The sequence below is a fragment of the Aquarana catesbeiana genome, linkage group LG01 (assembly GCF_042186555.1).
Source record: "Aquarana catesbeiana isolate 2022-GZ linkage group LG01, ASM4218655v1, whole genome shotgun sequence".
Lineage (NCBI taxonomy): Eukaryota > Metazoa > Chordata > Amphibia > Anura > Ranidae > Aquarana > Aquarana catesbeiana.
In genome coordinates, this window is record NC_133324.1 from 655,863,509 (window position 1) to 655,880,920 (window position 17,412).

The 17,412-nt window shown below is 43.1% G+C and overlaps 1 protein-coding gene across 1 annotated transcript in view; it reads left to right on the forward strand.

Moving 5' to 3' along the window:
• Positions 1-17,412, forward strand: part of BANK1 (B cell scaffold protein with ankyrin repeats 1) — a 437,320-nt gene that overhangs the window by 166,660 nt on the left and 253,248 nt on the right. The window contains exon 6 of the mRNA XM_073601593.1: positions 5,047-5,158. Coding sequence (XP_073457694.1) covers positions 5,047-5,158 — 112 coding nt within the window. The remainder of the gene's footprint in view (positions 1-5,046; positions 5,159-17,412) is intronic.

Below are 17,412 nucleotides of genomic sequence, written 5' to 3' on the forward strand. Positions count from 1 at the left end.
GCTATAGCAATTCTACCAAAAGGTCACTGAGTACACTGTCAATTATGCAAGAGCTGTGCTTGCTCGTGGCAGTATAATCAAATAATGCATATGTCTTTGCAAACTGAAAAGGTGTCACAGGAATATAAGTTGAGAAGAAGATACAGCTCTTGTTTTTCCAGTTGTTTCAGACGTCATTCAAATGACTGCACATGGCATTGATTTCTTGAGCTGAAAAGGACAACTCATTCCCCTCTTTTATTGTGTTTAATCATTACATGGCAAAACAAAGATGTGTAATTTTATGTAGTATATTTAGTTAGTGACCTTGCCAAATACAGATACATAATAACAAACTGAGGGCAATCTAGGGAAAACACAATAAATAAACATTAATGTTTTTAAATCTTAGAAGCTTATTGAAAAATACAGAAGCACCATGGTAGGCGATATTTGGTGAATGCTCTTTAACCACTTGCCGACCAGCCGCAACAGTTGTACTGCGGCAGAATGGCACGGCTGGGCGAAACAACGTTATGTAATGTCACTTCGCCCTGTGGCCACTAGGCGCGAGTGCCCCCTGCTCGCCCCCTGAGCCAATGTGAGTGCCCGGCGGTCACAATTACCACCGGGCTCCCGCAATCGCTGCTGACACACGGAGAACCAGGATCTGTGTGTGCAAACACACAGTTTCCGGTTCTCTGAGGGGAGAACAGACAGATCGTTTCTTCATACAGAGTATGAACAGCGATCTGTCATCTACTCTGCACAGTCCCCTCCCCCCCTTCAGGGAACACATTAACCCCTTGATCGCCCCCTAGTGGTTAACCTCCTCACTGCTAGTGACATTTTTACAGTAATCAATGCATTTTTATAGCATTGATCGCTGTATTAATGCCAATGGTCCCAAAAATGTGTCAAAATTGTCCGATGTGTCCGCCATAATGTCGCAGTCACATAAAATTGCAGATGGCCGCCATTACTAGTAAAAAGTAAATAAATAAATAAAAATGCCATAAAACTATCCCCTATATTGAAGACGCTATAACTTTTGCACAAACCAATCAATATACGCTTATTGCGATTTTTTTTTTTTACCAAAAATATGTAGAAAAATACATATCAGCCTAAAATGAGGAAAAAAATTGTGTTTTAAGGTGAACTTAGCCTTTAGGTATATGGTCTGCAATGGGTGGTTAGTCACAAATGTTCTTGACCTCAACAGACCTAAAATATAGCATAAAGAATATGGTAAAAATAATATTATAAAATTTAGTTTAACTGCTTGCTGCCCACCCATCGCCAAATGATGCAGGGACAGTGCGGCTCTCATGCTGGGAGGATGTCATATGACGGCGCCCCAGAATGGCCGTTCCTGTGGGGGCACGCAGCACGGCGATCGTGGCCACGCCATGTTGCTAGGACACAGCGTGACCACCATCTCCGTAAAGAGCTGTGGCCCCCGGCTCTTTAACCATGTGATCGTCTGTGTCCAATCAGAGCCAGTCATATGTAAATAGGGAAGTGCCCTGAATCTGCTTCCCTCGCCTTACACTGACAGAGTGTGTGGCGAGGAGTGCCGATCAGTGGCATCTCCTCACAGAGGAGACCTGGGCAGGTAATCAGGGCACTGATCATCAGTGCCCTGATTACAGGAAAGCCCCAGCAGTGCCTATCAGTGCCACCAATCAGTGCTCATAAGTGCCACCAATCAGTGCCCATAAGAGCCACCAATGAGTGCCCAAAAGGGATGCCAGTCAGTGCCTCCCATCAGTGCCTGCTTATCAGTGCTGCACAACAGTGCCTCCATTCAGTGCCCATCAGTGCTGCCTATCAGTGCTACCCATCAGCCCCACCCATCAGTGCCCATCAGTGCTGCCTATCCATGCTGCCTATGAGTGCCCATCAGTGCTGCCCATCAGTGCCCACCACTGCCACCTATCAGTGCCTACCAGTGCCACCTATCAGTGCTCATTAGTGCCGCATATCAGTGCCGCCCATCAGTTGGGCATATTAGTGCCTCCTCATCAGTGCCCATAAGTGCCGCCTCATCAGTGTCCATAAATGCCACCTCATCAGTGCCCATAAGTGCAGCCTATCCGTACTCATCAGTGCAGCCTCATCAGTGCAGCCTCATCAGCACACATCAGTGAAGAAGAAAAATTGCTTATTTACAAAATTCACTGACAGTTTTTTTTACAATTTTCGGTCTTTTTTCTTTTGTTTAGTGAAAAAAACAAAAAATCCCAGCAGTGATTAAATACCACTCAAAGAAAGCTCTATTTGTGTGAAGAAAAAGAAAAAAAATTCATTTGGGTACAGTGTTGCATGACCGCGCAATTGTCATTCAAAGTGCGACAGCGCTGAACGCTAAAAAATGGCCAGGGCAGGAAGGGGGTGAAAGTGCCCTGTATTGAAATGGTTAATCATTTGGTTTTTGTTTAGTGTTATTCTTAGATGTATGAAAAATGTAATGCTAACTTTAGGCATTAATGTATAATGCCTACCAAAAAGGCTTGTGTAAACTAGGAAGCAGACCTCTCAGAAATGGCCTCACTTGTTCATGATTCTGGACATTTCAGTCACAATGAATGTAACTAGGTATCCTACTGACCGCTAATGGCTGCAGAAAAGGCATAATGCATTACATCACTGTGATAACCACACCACTGCTTTCAAACAAATAAACAATAAATACGGGATAATTTTTATAGGGCATTGTTAAATTGTAAACTATTATAAATAAAGCTTATGAGAATTTGCCAGTGATGCATATAATCTGCTGGGAAACTTGATTTTTAAGGTTTTAGCATATGACCCCTTACACCTAGCAGGGCCATGAACTTTTCCTTAAACAAACTCTTTTGGTGGGGGAAGGTTTTGAGAAATGACCCTCCCCAAACAGGATAGCGCGCTAAACCTGTAGGTAGACAATAGAACCAGAACCTTCTCTAAGTGAAAAAGTGGAGTTGATAATAAAATTGGCAGTGCCTCCACCCAGGACAGGGCCTCAAAGTAAATAGGATTCAAGGAACTGCTGAAACTAGCATATAACATTAACCACAACCTGTTAACATACAGCAAGGTGACCACTACACATGCACACTGTATCACAAGACTTAGCTATCTGGTAATAGTGCATATGAGAAAACAACAGGGGAACAGATATACTTCTTTTACCAGTCTTTAGATATTATGTATACCCAGAAGATATGGGCAATAGTAAATCATTTAACATAGGAACACTTGCCTAATAACCCCTGCTTCTGGCCTGGATTCAGCAGCAGCTCTTCTATGCACAATTGGGCCCAGCTAATTTCTCTCTCCACTTCCTACTTTTGGGGTTTTCAACCCGACCTCTCAGAGACAGTAAGTGCATACATGATTAATTCTGCATATTAAGAGCACAGGTATTCACAAATAGTGCTGGGCAAACAGTTCAAGCCGAGTAAAAGTTCGGCCCGAACATCGCCTGTTTGCCCTTTCGGTGAACACCCGAATTTCGCTCACCGAGCACCTCACAATGGGTAACTAACCGGCCTGCAACTTTGGAGACATGGATGCTAAAAATAGAATTATTGCATTTGAAAAAATTACATATTACTCTAGAGATTCAACCTGTAAACACTCACTACTTTGGCCTTTTTGGCTAGGCTACTTGACTTCTGTATCGATGCCCCTCTGATCTCCCCTCCCAAGCCTTTCTGGGGAAAACCAGGTGTTGACAATGTTTTAGATCTCTACATAATGCTTTATTTTCTGAATGGGTGTCCCACTGGGACTTCTCAGGTAAATATTGTCTCTTTTATACACTGTTGTTTTAGTGGGTACTGCACACACACTCAAAAACTATATGGCGTTAAACTGGCAGTAAATCACACAAAACTATATGGCATTAAACTGGCAGTAACACACACAGAAGTAAATGGTGTTAAACTATCAGTAGCGCACACAGAACTATATGGAGTTAAACTGGCAGTAACGCACATAAAACTATATGGCGTTAAACTGGCAGTAACGCACACAGAAGTAAATGGCGTTAAATTGACAGTAATGCACACAGAAGTAAATGGCGTTAAACTGGCAGTAACGCAATCAAATAGACAGTGTTCAACCGTCACTACACTGACGCTATCTGAACTGTCCCTACTCTAGCTATACACTAATGTCAAGATTACTGACACGGTCTCACTATACTACACTGAAACTATCTGAGCTGTCCCTACTCTACACTAATGTATGTATGAATGACATGATCTCACTACACTACAGTGAAACTATCTGAGCTGTCCCTACTCTAGCTGCACACTATGCAAAGCTAAATGATGGTCCTCCTCATTACACTCACACTGTCCCTACTCTACACTAATGTATGTATGAATGACATGATCTCACTACACTACAGTGAAACTATCTGAGCTGTCCCTACTCTAGCTGCATACTATGCAAACTGAATGATGGTCCTCCTCACTACAGTCACACTTTCCCTAGGCTGACACTAAACTAATATTCTGCACTGACAATTGAACCAAAATAGCACAGTATAGCACACTAACTAACTAATAGCACTGAACAGAGCCCTGTTCTATCTCTCTCCATGCCGAAATCACACTGAAAATGGCTGCCATTGAAAGAATACTTTTATACTGTGGTTCGGGAATGAACCATGATTGGATAAAGTCATGATGACAGTGTCCAATCATGACTCTGACGGTGCTTTGTGCCCTGATTGGCTGAAGCTTTCACTGCTTCAGACAATCAGGGCTTGCAATGCACTGTTCAGCGCCGCAATGCATTGTGGTTAGTTCCGGGGGGGCGAACAAACGGTCGATGTTTGTTCTGATGTTTGCCTAAGGTCCGAACAACGAAAGTTCGGCCTGAACTTATGCTCGGGCCGAACCGTTCGCCCATCCCTAATTACTATGTATGTGTGTAATATATATGAGCTGTATTTTTTTATTTTTCTTTGTTTTGCTTGACCTGTTTGTATTATTTGGTTTGTTAAAAAAATTTTATAAAATGATGGTACTTATCTTAAATTTACATCTCAGGCAACTTGCATTTTAGGCATTTGATGTTTACACATTGGAGGACCTTGATAAGGTGCTGGCAAAATCACTGCGGAACAAGATTTCATCTAATGAATTTAGCCTGCATGAGATTAATCAACAAGTATTAAGTAAGTCTTTTGTCTGTAACAATTCCAATTGCTCATATATGCATTGATAATGTGCTTGCTAAATATATACTCTCAATATTTGGAAAATATTATGATATTGGAAAGATATATTATGGAGTATAATACACGTTTCTGAGATATTTGAGTATGCCTGCTACACTGGAATACTACTAGTGCCATGTTGGAAAGACAGCAGCACAGGGGACACATCTCTTGTGCTGATTTTTATTTATTTATATTTACTGCAATTTTGCTTTAAAAGACCACTAGCACATTACAAACTGCCATTTTTCAGCTGCACGATAAGTGGGTTTCTCTAGTGCTGATGCTTGCTAAAGTCAACAAAACATTATATCTTAATTTATTAAGCATTCAGCAAACATGCCTCTTCGCAGGAAGCATGTTAGCAAAGAAAAGTCAGTATTCAGAAAGGTTTGCACCCCCTTTCTGAATATTAGAGCCTCCTGATTCTAGTTTTCATGTTTGTTTTAAATTTGGCTAATAGTCTTATGTTTCCTCTGTCCACTGCTGCTCTCTTCTTCTTTGGAGGTAAAAACCTTAGCTAGTTTACATCAGTATCTTAGGCTTTGTAAGTTACGGTATCTATTATTCTTTACTGTATGATAGCTATAAATTCCATGACTTTTCCCAATATTCTTTAGATTATGCATCGTATTATTATTATAAATTATAATAAGTTCGATTATACTCTTCTTCTACTGCTTCATCTATCCTTTACTGATTAACAGTAAGCTAAACAGCAACACTCAATACCAAACATCAGCAGCTGCAAAAGCATATAAAAGGAATCAAAAACACTTGATGCAAGTACTGTATTGACTTGTATAAATGTGTTGTAATTCCACAACTTGAATGGGAAATCTAGTTTTGTGCACTAGAACAGGGCAGATTTACAGAGGGCACAGAGGTGCGCAACTAAAAAAGTGAACTGGGAACCTCACTTCAAACTTCTATCCCCAAAAAGAGAATACAGTGGTTGTAAAGCTTCTTTTTTTCTGAAAATAATAAACATGTTATGAAAATCTAAAGTAGTGCTCCCGCACTATCACTATAGGAAGGTAAAAATAAACTGCCGCAAACACCGATAGGCGAAATCCGTGGCCAATGGAATGTAAGATAAATAGTAATGTGTGATGCTGCGCTATTAGACGTAAATGATAAATATGAAGAAGTAGGTGAATAACAATCCTTAAAGTGAATCAATAAAGCATAAAAAACTGTCATAGTCAGTGCAAAAATTCCTACAATCTGTAAATAGGTGGTATATGATCAAATGTTGAATACACAAAAAAATCAAAGGTGCAGAAATCCTAAATCACGAAGAGAACTAAAAATAGTCAATAGGTGCTAATAATGTAAATAATAACATCACAATGTCGGCCAAGAAAACCTTGTGTGGCCCGTTCAGGTGTTGTATATTTTGGGTCTGACTGTTGAAACAGTTTTTGTGTGAATTATGTGACGGCAGTTACACACCACCTTTATATCCAGCTGCAATTACTACATTGGACACTTGTTATATCCCTGTCTCTAATAACACAGGAAGATACTTTTGGATGGACTTACATCTCAGGAAATAAATTTCTACCAGGCGCAATCAGGCCCCTTTGTTTCATCCTATATTACAGTACTTTATCATATATATTTCTTGTCCTTCCATTGTTTTTTGTTTCTGTCCAATTTGTTCCAATTTTTTACCACCCATTTTTTACCACCCATTTTTTACCACCCATTTTTACCACCCATTTTTTCTTTTGACTGACTGACTGACCGCAGATACCATGGCTAGCCATTGAGCTGTTTGTGTCTGGGAATATGTGAATATCTAGTGCATTTGCATTATCACGCTGTCCCTTCAGGAACTGTATGGTTCAGCCTGCCATTTCAGGTAGCAGGGGGTTTCATAGGTGCTATAGGGGTGTGCTATCTATTGGAGTAGGGAGGAACCTCCCCCACTTGCAGGCTTCCTCGCTTTTCTAGGAGGGATTATATACTGTTTACAGGGAGGGTACAGGTAGATTGGTGGGATCTCCTACCGGTATTCTCACCATGTCTGTCTTTTAGGGGTGGTTGTATACTATTTTTTCTGTGTTCAACTTTGCATAGCTTAATAAACTTTTTTGTAGTTTACTCTGTTTGGTGTGCCTTGGTCATTTAGTTTTTTATTTTTATTTTTCCTTTTCATATATAGTTTTTTGATCACACCCCTTTAATATATGTGGTGAGTACTACTATATTCCTATCCTGACGGGATTCCCATTCTTTCATATTTTTCGATTATGTGACTACTGGTGCCTAAATCTACAAAGGGATATTGAGGAAGCCATAAGACGAGAACTACTTGGATCAATCATTGCTACTTACCTGCCTGGTTTGAATATAGAAAGCATCAGCCAAATCATCTCCTTGCTGCCTGTTGACACTGGTTCATGCTATCAGCACTGTTTTTTTCCCTATGTTACGAGCTAATGAGACTGGCAGTGGTATCAGAGCTTGAATGGTCAGACAATTGAGGGACACGCATCAACTCAGGAGATCTGACTGGGATATTGACGAAGTTGCCTCTCTGGAGTTCCCTGTTAATTGTAAACATACCCAATAAGCGTTTACCCCTCATTGATCTGGTGAGTGTGAATTTTGTAGGGAGTGGAATCACGCGGTGCGGTGAAGGTGGTTATTACTACATATCCGTCAAGCCCCCTTTCAAACATTCAACCGAGTATGTTCTAGCTGGACTTACTTGTCACAGGGTGCATTACCCTTAAACTGTGTTCATTTTCTGTGTATAATACACTTAAGAGTGCTGCTTTAGTCTTACGGATTACTAGAGATGAACTTTTAAGGCTTATGATATATATGTATTTGTTATTATAGCAGCAGCCTGTTTGTTCTAATTGTAGATTTTTTTACCTAAGCACTGGATAAGTGATATTGTTTGCTTTAAGATTTAAATAACGTGACTAAATAAAACATTAAAAAAGTCCATAAATTGTGAAGACCTAGAAAAAATCCAGTATCAGAAGTGATAAATTCTCCCACTGTGCGAAGTTAAATTAAAACAAAAGTGACAAGTGTCTCTTCTTTCAGTGCAGTGACACCTCTGTGCAGATTGGCTTCTCACCTTACTGCTGTAAGGTAACAGCATATGTGAATGATCTGGCTTCAAATTACCCTCCTATGGTTTGCCCGGCTAGAGGTTCTCTCAGACAGATAATTCCAGCTGCCTATAGGGGTCATCTCCTCTTTGGCCCAGTATATGGCTCTCTAAGATGGATGTTAACTCTTCAGTGAAGGTCTTGAGGTCTGGGGGTCCTCCCAGACTCACCCGTGTAGTATATAAAAGAAAAGGATTCCCGTATAGTTTAGTAACGTTTAGTAGATTATGAAGTCACGTGGATGTGACGATACACGTCGGGATTGATCGACAGGCACACTGGAAGTGACGTGGGAATACGAGCTCGCTGCTTGTGGATTTTATGCTGTTTGTTACCTTGTCAATGTGTTAAAACTAGCTGTTTTTATCTAATAAATCTAATAAATCTATCAAACATTACTACACTATACAGGAATCCTTTTCTTCTGAGTTGAGATCTTACAAAAGTGTTACTGGGGGAGCAGCTTTTGAAAGTTTTTTTACACTAATGCAGAGAATGCATTAAGGTAAAAAAAAACACTTTGACTTTATAACCACTTTAACTGTCCTTTTTTGATATGGAAAACACATCTTGGAGGGGACCTAATTAACATGTCTAACTATATCCTGGCTCAGCATAAAGATCTGCCATATTCATGTTTTATGCAGAAGACTGTAAACAGGACATGGGGATATCTGCTATTGATCTAAGAAAGCTAATGTTGCCAAGAATATACTAGGGAATTCCTCACAGTAAGAACCATTACTCTTTAGAATGCACTGCCTCTGCAGATATTAATGTACAATTAGTATCAGAAATTGAAAAAATGTTTGGATGATTTTCTAATCACAACGATGACTAATGTTAATCAAATGTATAATTACATGGAAAGTAGCATTTTGATTCAGGATGTTGCTCTAATCTTAGCCTTATTGGGAAAGAGTTCCTCCATCCCCAATGAGACAAAGCTGCCATAGTTGTCCAGTGCGTTTTTGCTTTGCCTTCTTTTAGAATGAAGCTTAAATTTTCTCAACAGATGGTGAGGAATATGAATGGCCTCAGCTTTGAACTCCTCCTAAGCCTCGCAACTCTGATACATTTTGCCCTGCCTACCGGGACTTAAACATAGAGGTCCTTGATGAAGAAGCCCATGTGGACGGGGTGAAGTGCATCAGAGGGGTGTGGCTTATGAGGAGTTCAAGGCTGAGGCCATTCACATTCCTCTCCACCAGTTTAGGTAGTGGTGTGTGATGTCTCTCATCCCCTCATGCTTCACTTCTTTCTGGATCAAGCATAAGACAGTCTGCACCCTTACATTGCTGTGAGACACCAGATTATTTACCAGCAGAGTGCCTTAAGCAGCACTATATGTTGTTACGTTGTATTGTGAAGTTTGTGTTTGTTCAGTCTAATCTGTGAGTTCTTTTTCATGCTTACAATTAAAATGTAATTCTTCAATTTACTATTTTTTATTGCAAATTGGATATTATTTTGATAAAAAACTGTTTCATGAATTAAAAAAAAAACACTAAAGTCGGCCAATTTTTTTGTATAATGTGAAAGATGATGTTACACCAAATAAATAGATACCTAACATGTCGTACTTTAAAATCTCCATAGTCAATGCTTTAAATTTTTTGCAGGTTACTTAGAGTTACAGAGGAGGTCTTGGGATAGAATTGTTGCTCTTGCTCTAACGTTCGTGGTTATACCTCACATGTGTGGATTGAACGCTGTTTACATATGTAGGCACGACGTACGTATGCGTTCGCTTCTGCGTGCGAGTACGCGGCAATGGGGGCACTTTAAAACATTTTTTATTAAGAGCGCGACCCCACGGCAACCTAGACTACGTCACGACGCAGCGTTCTCCAAGCCCGAAGCTACTGTCACCAGGGCGAGTGAGTTCCGATCAGCTGAGACTAACTTACGTCATCTGTCCAGCGATCACTCCGCTCCTGTGCTCCAGGTGGAATTTACCAGTTGTATCGTGAACTTTCCATGTGACTGATAGCCAGAGGGATTACTTGGGAATGGCCCTGCGCCTACAGATCCTTTGTTTTATATAAAGTTCTTTTGTTTTGAGTTTTAATAAATTTTCAAACGGCACTGGACTATGTGGATTCTTTTTTCCCATATGTGGATATTGCGGTTAATACCTGACTGCCTACCTGGGAAGACCTTGGGAGTGATTGAACGGAGGACATGATCCAAGGCTTAGAAACCTTTTGGTTCTGGTGAGTGAGAACCCCTTGCGGGGGATGTACCACAGGTGGTGATACAAGATATGGTGAAGGGTGCACGCAACGGATCCACTACACATATCTGGGAAATCTAATTGTAGACCACATAAAGTCCATTATATTTATTTGTGCTGAATTGTTTCAACTTGTGTTTCATATTAGAGACATTTTCTCCGGCCATATTTTATGACTGTGTATAGCGCCGCTTTGATGTGTTAGTGATTCACTTGTCAAGTGATTATTCATAGTGAATTAAGTGATTATTTATACATCTGGTATATAAGTTTGGTTTTGTTAAGTGGCTGCTGTGAGACATCTCACATTTTTATACTGACATCAGGTATTAACATTGCTAGTTTATCGATCTTCATATACTCAATATTCCTAAGCGCTGAAATAGGAGAAGTGTGGTAGGGCTGATTGTCTCCTTTCTTTCTTTATTTTTTATTATTGTTTATTTTATTTTCATTTATTTTTTTTTTTTACACTTTCCCTTTAATTTTTTTCTTTTTTTGATCACTTTATTCCTATTACAAGGAATGTAAACATCCCTTGTAATAGGAATAGGGCATGACAGGTCCTCTTTATGGAGAGATGTGGGGTCAATAAGACCCCACATCTCTCCTCCATGCTTTCCAGCCGAGTACACGGCAATATTTACAACTGCCAGGCCGGATGTGACGTCATAACATCACGCCCGGGCCTCCGAGAGTCATAGAGACTGCCGGGGACCATCTAGTCCCCGGTATTCTCTATTGTGAACTTCCGCCACCGGCTTATTCTTCTCCAGCTCACCAATCACACGGGCGAGCCAGTAGAAGTACAAGAGGGCGGCGGGAGGGGAAAAGCCCCTATGAAAATCCGCTATTGTTCTTACGGTGCAGGGAAACACTGAATGAATAAAAATTATATCTGAATGATGCCTGCAGCTGCAGGCATCATTCAGATATCCCCACTCAAAGCCCAGGACATCATATAACGTACCGCGGGCGGCAAGTGGGTAAATACCAAATATGTCAAGCCTCAAAATTATGTGTGCCCACAAAATGGCATAAAAGTACAGTACCTAAAGTTCAAAGCCTTTACAGGGCTGGTGTCAAGTCTGTAGTGTGAGGCCGGGTTGCTGAGAGGGTGCCCCTTGCGGCTGAGTGCAGCGCGTCCCTGGATTTGGGTACAGGGAATGCGATGCACAGAGATGCACGGGTTGCCAGGGATACTGCAAGCTGGCTGGTTGGCTGTAAGTAGCTAGAGTGCATTGTGGCAGCCTTGCGGAGAGAAGTTTTGAATGGTAACAGCAGGGTAAACCAGGAACAGGGTCCGCAGCCAGGCCAGGGGTCAGATACCAAAAGACAGTCCGAGAGAGGTACAGGAACAAGCTGATCGGAAAGTAGTCAACCAAGCCGGAGTCAGAGCGAGGAGATAAACAGGAACACAGGTCAAGCCGAGCAGAGGTCAAGCAGGGGTCTTCAGAGTATACAAGGCACAGGAACACAGGAGCTGTTTGCTAATCCAGCAAACTGCAAGTGTCAGTGGCAGGTTTAAATAGGCTGGGGGGGTGTGCCCACAAGATCAGGGTGTGCTCACTAGACTCGCCTGCCACCATGACGGTTACTGGAGGAATTGCCCACAACACGGCCATTTCCCTGACAGTGCCCCCCCCAAGGGGCAACCTCCGGATGACCAACCGGGCCCATCTTTTGGGGTAACGAACTCGGAATCTCTGCAAAAGTCTAGGAGCATGTATATTGGCTGCAGGTTCCCAAGAACTTTCTTCTGCTGGGTAACCCTTCCACTTTATAAGAAATTGAATGATCCTACCTCTCCGGCGGCAGTCCAGGATGGCCTCAACTTCATACTCTGTTTCATCTCCCACAGAAACTGGAGGTGGAGGATCTTCTTTCCTTCCTGAAAAAGGACTAGAGATAACAGCTTTAAGTAAGGAGACATGAAACAAAGGGTTCACTTTATAAGAACTCGGGAGTGACAGTTCAAAAGCTACTGGATTAATCTCCTGTCTAATCTTGAATGGGCCAATAAATCTTGGTTCCAATTTCCGGGAGGGACAGGGAAGTTTAAGATTTGCCGAGGAGAGCCAAACCTCATCTCCAACCTTAAAGCTAGGGCTCTCCCCCTCTTTTTGTCATATTGTTCCTTGTAGTCCTCTTGGGCCTTTTGCATGGTTGACCGGAGAGTTTGAAAGTTAGTCTGAATGGATTTTATCCTGTCTTGAACTGCTGGAACTGAGGTCTCTGGAATGACATTAGGTAGAAATGAAGGATGGAACCCATAGTTGGCCCAAAACGGTGATTGATCGGTGGTTGAGTTATTGTATGCGAACTCTGCACAGGGGAGTAACAAGGACCAGTCATCCTGGGAAGTGGAGCAAAAACAGCGTAAATATTGTTCTAAGGTCTGATTAGTCCTTTCAGTCTGACCGTTGCTCTGGGGGTGATAGGCAGAGGATAGGCAAACTTCAATAGACAAAACTTTGCAGAGCTGTATCTCCACTCTTCTAAGGCTGTCTTAATGGCCAGAAGCTCATGATCACCTACGTCATAATTCCTCTCGGGCTGGCTTATTTTCCCAGAGGAGAAGGCCACAGGGTAAAGCAGAGACTTGGGTCCCAGGCGCTGTGAAAGTACTGCTCTTGTAGCTACCTCTGAGGCATTGACCTCTAAAATATAGGGCAGAGCAGGATCAGGGTGTCGAAGAATTGGTGCAGAAGTAAACAAAGACTTCAGTTTCTCAAAGGCAGATTGGGCTTCGGAGGACCACAGGAAGCGAACATATAGGCGGGTTACTTGGGTTATGGGCGAGATGATGGAAGAAAAGTTCCTTATAAACCTTCTATAGAAGTTTTCAAACCCTACAAACCTTTGTACACCCTTCTTGTCTGACGGAGTTGGCCAGTCTAGGATTGCCTGCACTTTCTGTGGATCCATAGCTACACCACCGGTAGAGATGATGAGCCCTAGGAATTGTATGGATTTCTTTTCAAAGTCACACTTTTCTGCTTTTGCGTAAAGTCCGTGTTTTCTTAGTGTGAGTAATACTGTCTTTACGTGAGTCCGATGGAGCTCCAAGGTGGTTGAGAAGATAAGGATGTCATCCAGATAGATGATGACGAAGTAGTCAAGATATTCCCGGAAGATGTTGTTTACGAAGTGCTGGAAAGTAGCCGGGGCATTACAGAGCCCAAACGGCATCACCAAATACTCAAAGTGCTCGAACCTTGTTCTGAATGCCGTCTTCCACTCATCGCCCTCACGGATATGAACGAGGTTGTAGGCACCCCGGAGGTCGAGTTTGGTGAACACTTGGGCTGAACGAAGTCTCTGGAAGAGTTCGGGGACCAGTGGGAGTGGATATCGGTTCTTTATGGTGATTTTATTTAATTCCCTATAGTCCACACATGGTCTTAGAGTCTTATCTTTTTTTTCGACAAAGAAAATGCTGGCACCAGCAGGAGAAGAAGGACGGATGAAGCCCTTTGCCAAATTTGTGTCTATTTACTGTCGTAGTGTCCCCAATTCCACTACAGAGAGGGGGAATATACGTCCAAATGGAACTTCAGCCCCTGGAAGCAGCTCGATAGGACAATCATATGGCCGATGTGGTGGTAGAACATCAGCCTTTTTCTTATCAAAAACGTCCAGGAATTCATGGTACGCCCGGGGTACATCCTGGTTAGTGGAGGATACCGACTGGACTGTCAGACAACTGGTGGTATCTCTGGATTCAGGGATGAGGCAATGTTGTTGGCAATAGGGGGAAGTGAACAGGACTTCCTTCTTGATCCAATCGATCTGGGGGTTATGGGCTTGGAGCCAAGGGATACCCAAGATAATTGGAGACATAGGTGAACTCAAAACGTATGAATTCCCGATGGCCATCGGGAGAGGTAATAAGGAGAGGAGAAGTCTCTTGAGTAACAAGGCCAGAGTTAGGTAGGGTGCCATCTACTAAACGGACTTCCAGACCCCGTTTCTTGTGGAGGAGGGGCAACCTAAGGTTCCTTGCCAGGTTCAAGTCCGTGAAGCAACTGCGTGCTCCAGAGTCGATTATAGCCTGGAGCCGGATCTCTTCTTCTCCCAACTGCAGTGAAATGGGAAGAACGAGTTGTGAGGGAGAAGTCCCGGAAACCTGGAAATATGCTGGAGAGTAGGTAGGTGGTTTCTTGAACTTCCTGGGACAGTCACATTAAAAATGTCCATTTCCTCCACAATAGAGGCAAAGATTGGCTAGGATATGACGACGTCTTTCATCAGGAGTTAGTGCTGAACGTAACAGGCCAATCTGCTTGGGAACTGATCCAAAGGTGGGTGTACTGGCGGGTCTGTAGGTTCGTGATCGTTCGGACTGTCTCTCCCGCAAACGTCGATCCAGTTGGATGGATAATTGGACGAGACCCTCGAGTGTAGTGGGAATCTCGATCCTGGCCAACTCATCCTTGAGGGATTTGGAGAGTCCTAGGCGGAACTGGTGTAGTAAAGCTGCCTCATTCCAGGCCGTGTCTGCGGACCACCACCAGAAGTCCAGGGTATAGTCCTCTACTGGTCGCCTACCCTGCTGCAGATAGTGCAGAGTGGCTTCAGCGGTGGCAGTACGCTGGGGATCCTCGTAAAGTTGTGCCATAGCTGCCAGGAATGCATCCACCGTGCAAATGACTGGACTCTTTTGTTCCCATAAGTTATGGGCCCAGGCCTGAGGTTCATCGGACAGCAAAGAGATGAGGAACCCGACTTTAACAGTCTCTAAAGCAAAAGTCCGGGGTTGCAGGGCTAGGTACAATAGGCAGGCAGTCTTGAAGGATCTGAATTTTTTCCGGTCTCCGGAGAATCGCTCCGGAACGGGAACTCGGGGTTCTGGAGGCGGTAACATCATCAAGGGAGCCACAGAGGATTGTTCGTGAGCAGATGACTCTGACAGGTGTTGCAACTTATCCGTTAGTTGCAGATAATCTTCCTGTAATTTCTGAACTGCTTGGGTCAGAGTGGTGGCTTGTTGGCACAAAGTCTCTAATGGGGACGCACCTCCGCCGGCCTCAGTCATGGCTGGATTATACTGTCAAGTCTGTAGTGTGAGGCCGGGTTGCTGAGAGGGCGCCCCTTGCGGCTGAGTGCAGCGCGTCCCTGTATTTGGGTACAGGGAATGTGATGCACAGAGGTGCATGGGTTACCAGGGATACTGCAAGCTGGCTGGTTGGCTGTAAGTAGCTAGAGTGCGTTGTGGCAGCCGTGCGGAGAGAAGTTTTGAACGGTAACAGCAGGGTAAACCAGGAACAGGGTCCGCAGCCAGGCCAGGGGTCAGATACCAAAAGACAGTCCGAGAGAGGTACAGGAACAAGCTGATCGGAAAGTAGTCAACCAAGCCGGGGTCAGAGGGAGGAGATAAACAGGAACACAGGTCAAGCCGAGCAGAGGTCAAGCAGGGGTCTTCAGAGTATACAAGGCATAGGAATACAGGAGCTGTTTGCTAATCCAGCAAACTGCAAGTGTCAGTGGCAGGTTTAAATAGGCCGGGGGGGTGTGCCCATAAGATCAGGGCGTGCTCACTAGACTTGCCTGCCACCATGACAGTTACTGGCGGAATTGCCCACAACACGGCCATTTCCCTGACAGCTGGGTTCATACTACCTTGAGAAGATCAGCACATTGGTGTTGTATATACTTGTAATATTATTACTGATATTATTATTATTATACAGGATTTATATATCGCCAACAGTTTGCGCAGCGCTTTACAACATGGGGCAGACAGTACACTTACAATACAAATCAATACAGAGGGATGAGAGGGCCCTGCTTACAATCTAGAAGGGAGGGTCAAGTGGAACAAAAGGTAATAACTGTGGGGGATGAGCTGATGTAGAAAATGAAAATACAGTTGTTGTGTGGGTAGGGTAGGCTTCTCTGAAGAGAGGGGTTTTCAGGGATCATCTAAAAGCTAATAGAGTAAGAGATACTTTGACATATTGGGGTAAGGCATTCCATAGGAGCATGGGAGAAGGTGACAAGGGAGCTAGAGAGCAGGAGGTCTTGAGAGGAACGAAGAGAACGGGTAGGTTGGTATTTAGAGACTAGGCTAGTGATGTAGCTTGGGGCTAAATTGTGGATGGCTTTGTAAGTAGTTGTTAGTATTTTGAATTTAATTCGTTGGGTGAGCGGAAGCCAGTGGAGTGATTGACAGAGAGGAGTAGCAGACACAGAGCAATTGGTAAGGTGAATGACTCTGGGAGCAGCATTCATGATGAATTGAAGGGGTGATAGACTATGTAGAGGTAAGCCAATGAGAAGGGAGTTGCAGTAGTCGAGGCGAGAGATGACCAGGATGTGAATTAAGAGCTTTGTTGTGTCATTGGTTAGAAGGGGGCGTATTTTTGAGATGTTGCTGAGGTTGAGGTGGCAAGATTTGGACACTGATTGGATGTGGGGCTTAGAAGCCTTTCAGAGTCCAGGACTACACCTAGAACCTTGGCATGCGGGGATGGGCTTATAGTTGTGCCATTGATTTTGACAGAGAGATGTAATACATACATGCTAACAGTAGACTGCATATATTTACCTATGTGGCAAACCGTTTCTTTTTTTAAAGTTTACATACTTCCAGGGTTTGTAAATACCTGCCTCCACCACAGCTTGCTATGGTTTCTCCTTCCAGCTCATATGTCACTACAGGACGTACAAGCCAGTGGGAACCAAAGTAAGTGGGGCTAACTGGGTCACTTTGAAGATACAGCCACATGTTTGAAGCAGGTGAAGATCCCTACATATCGGACTCCATATTTCTGACCAGATATTAAACTTGCGATCAAAAGCATATAATCTCAAGGCACTGAAATATCATGATAGCGAGA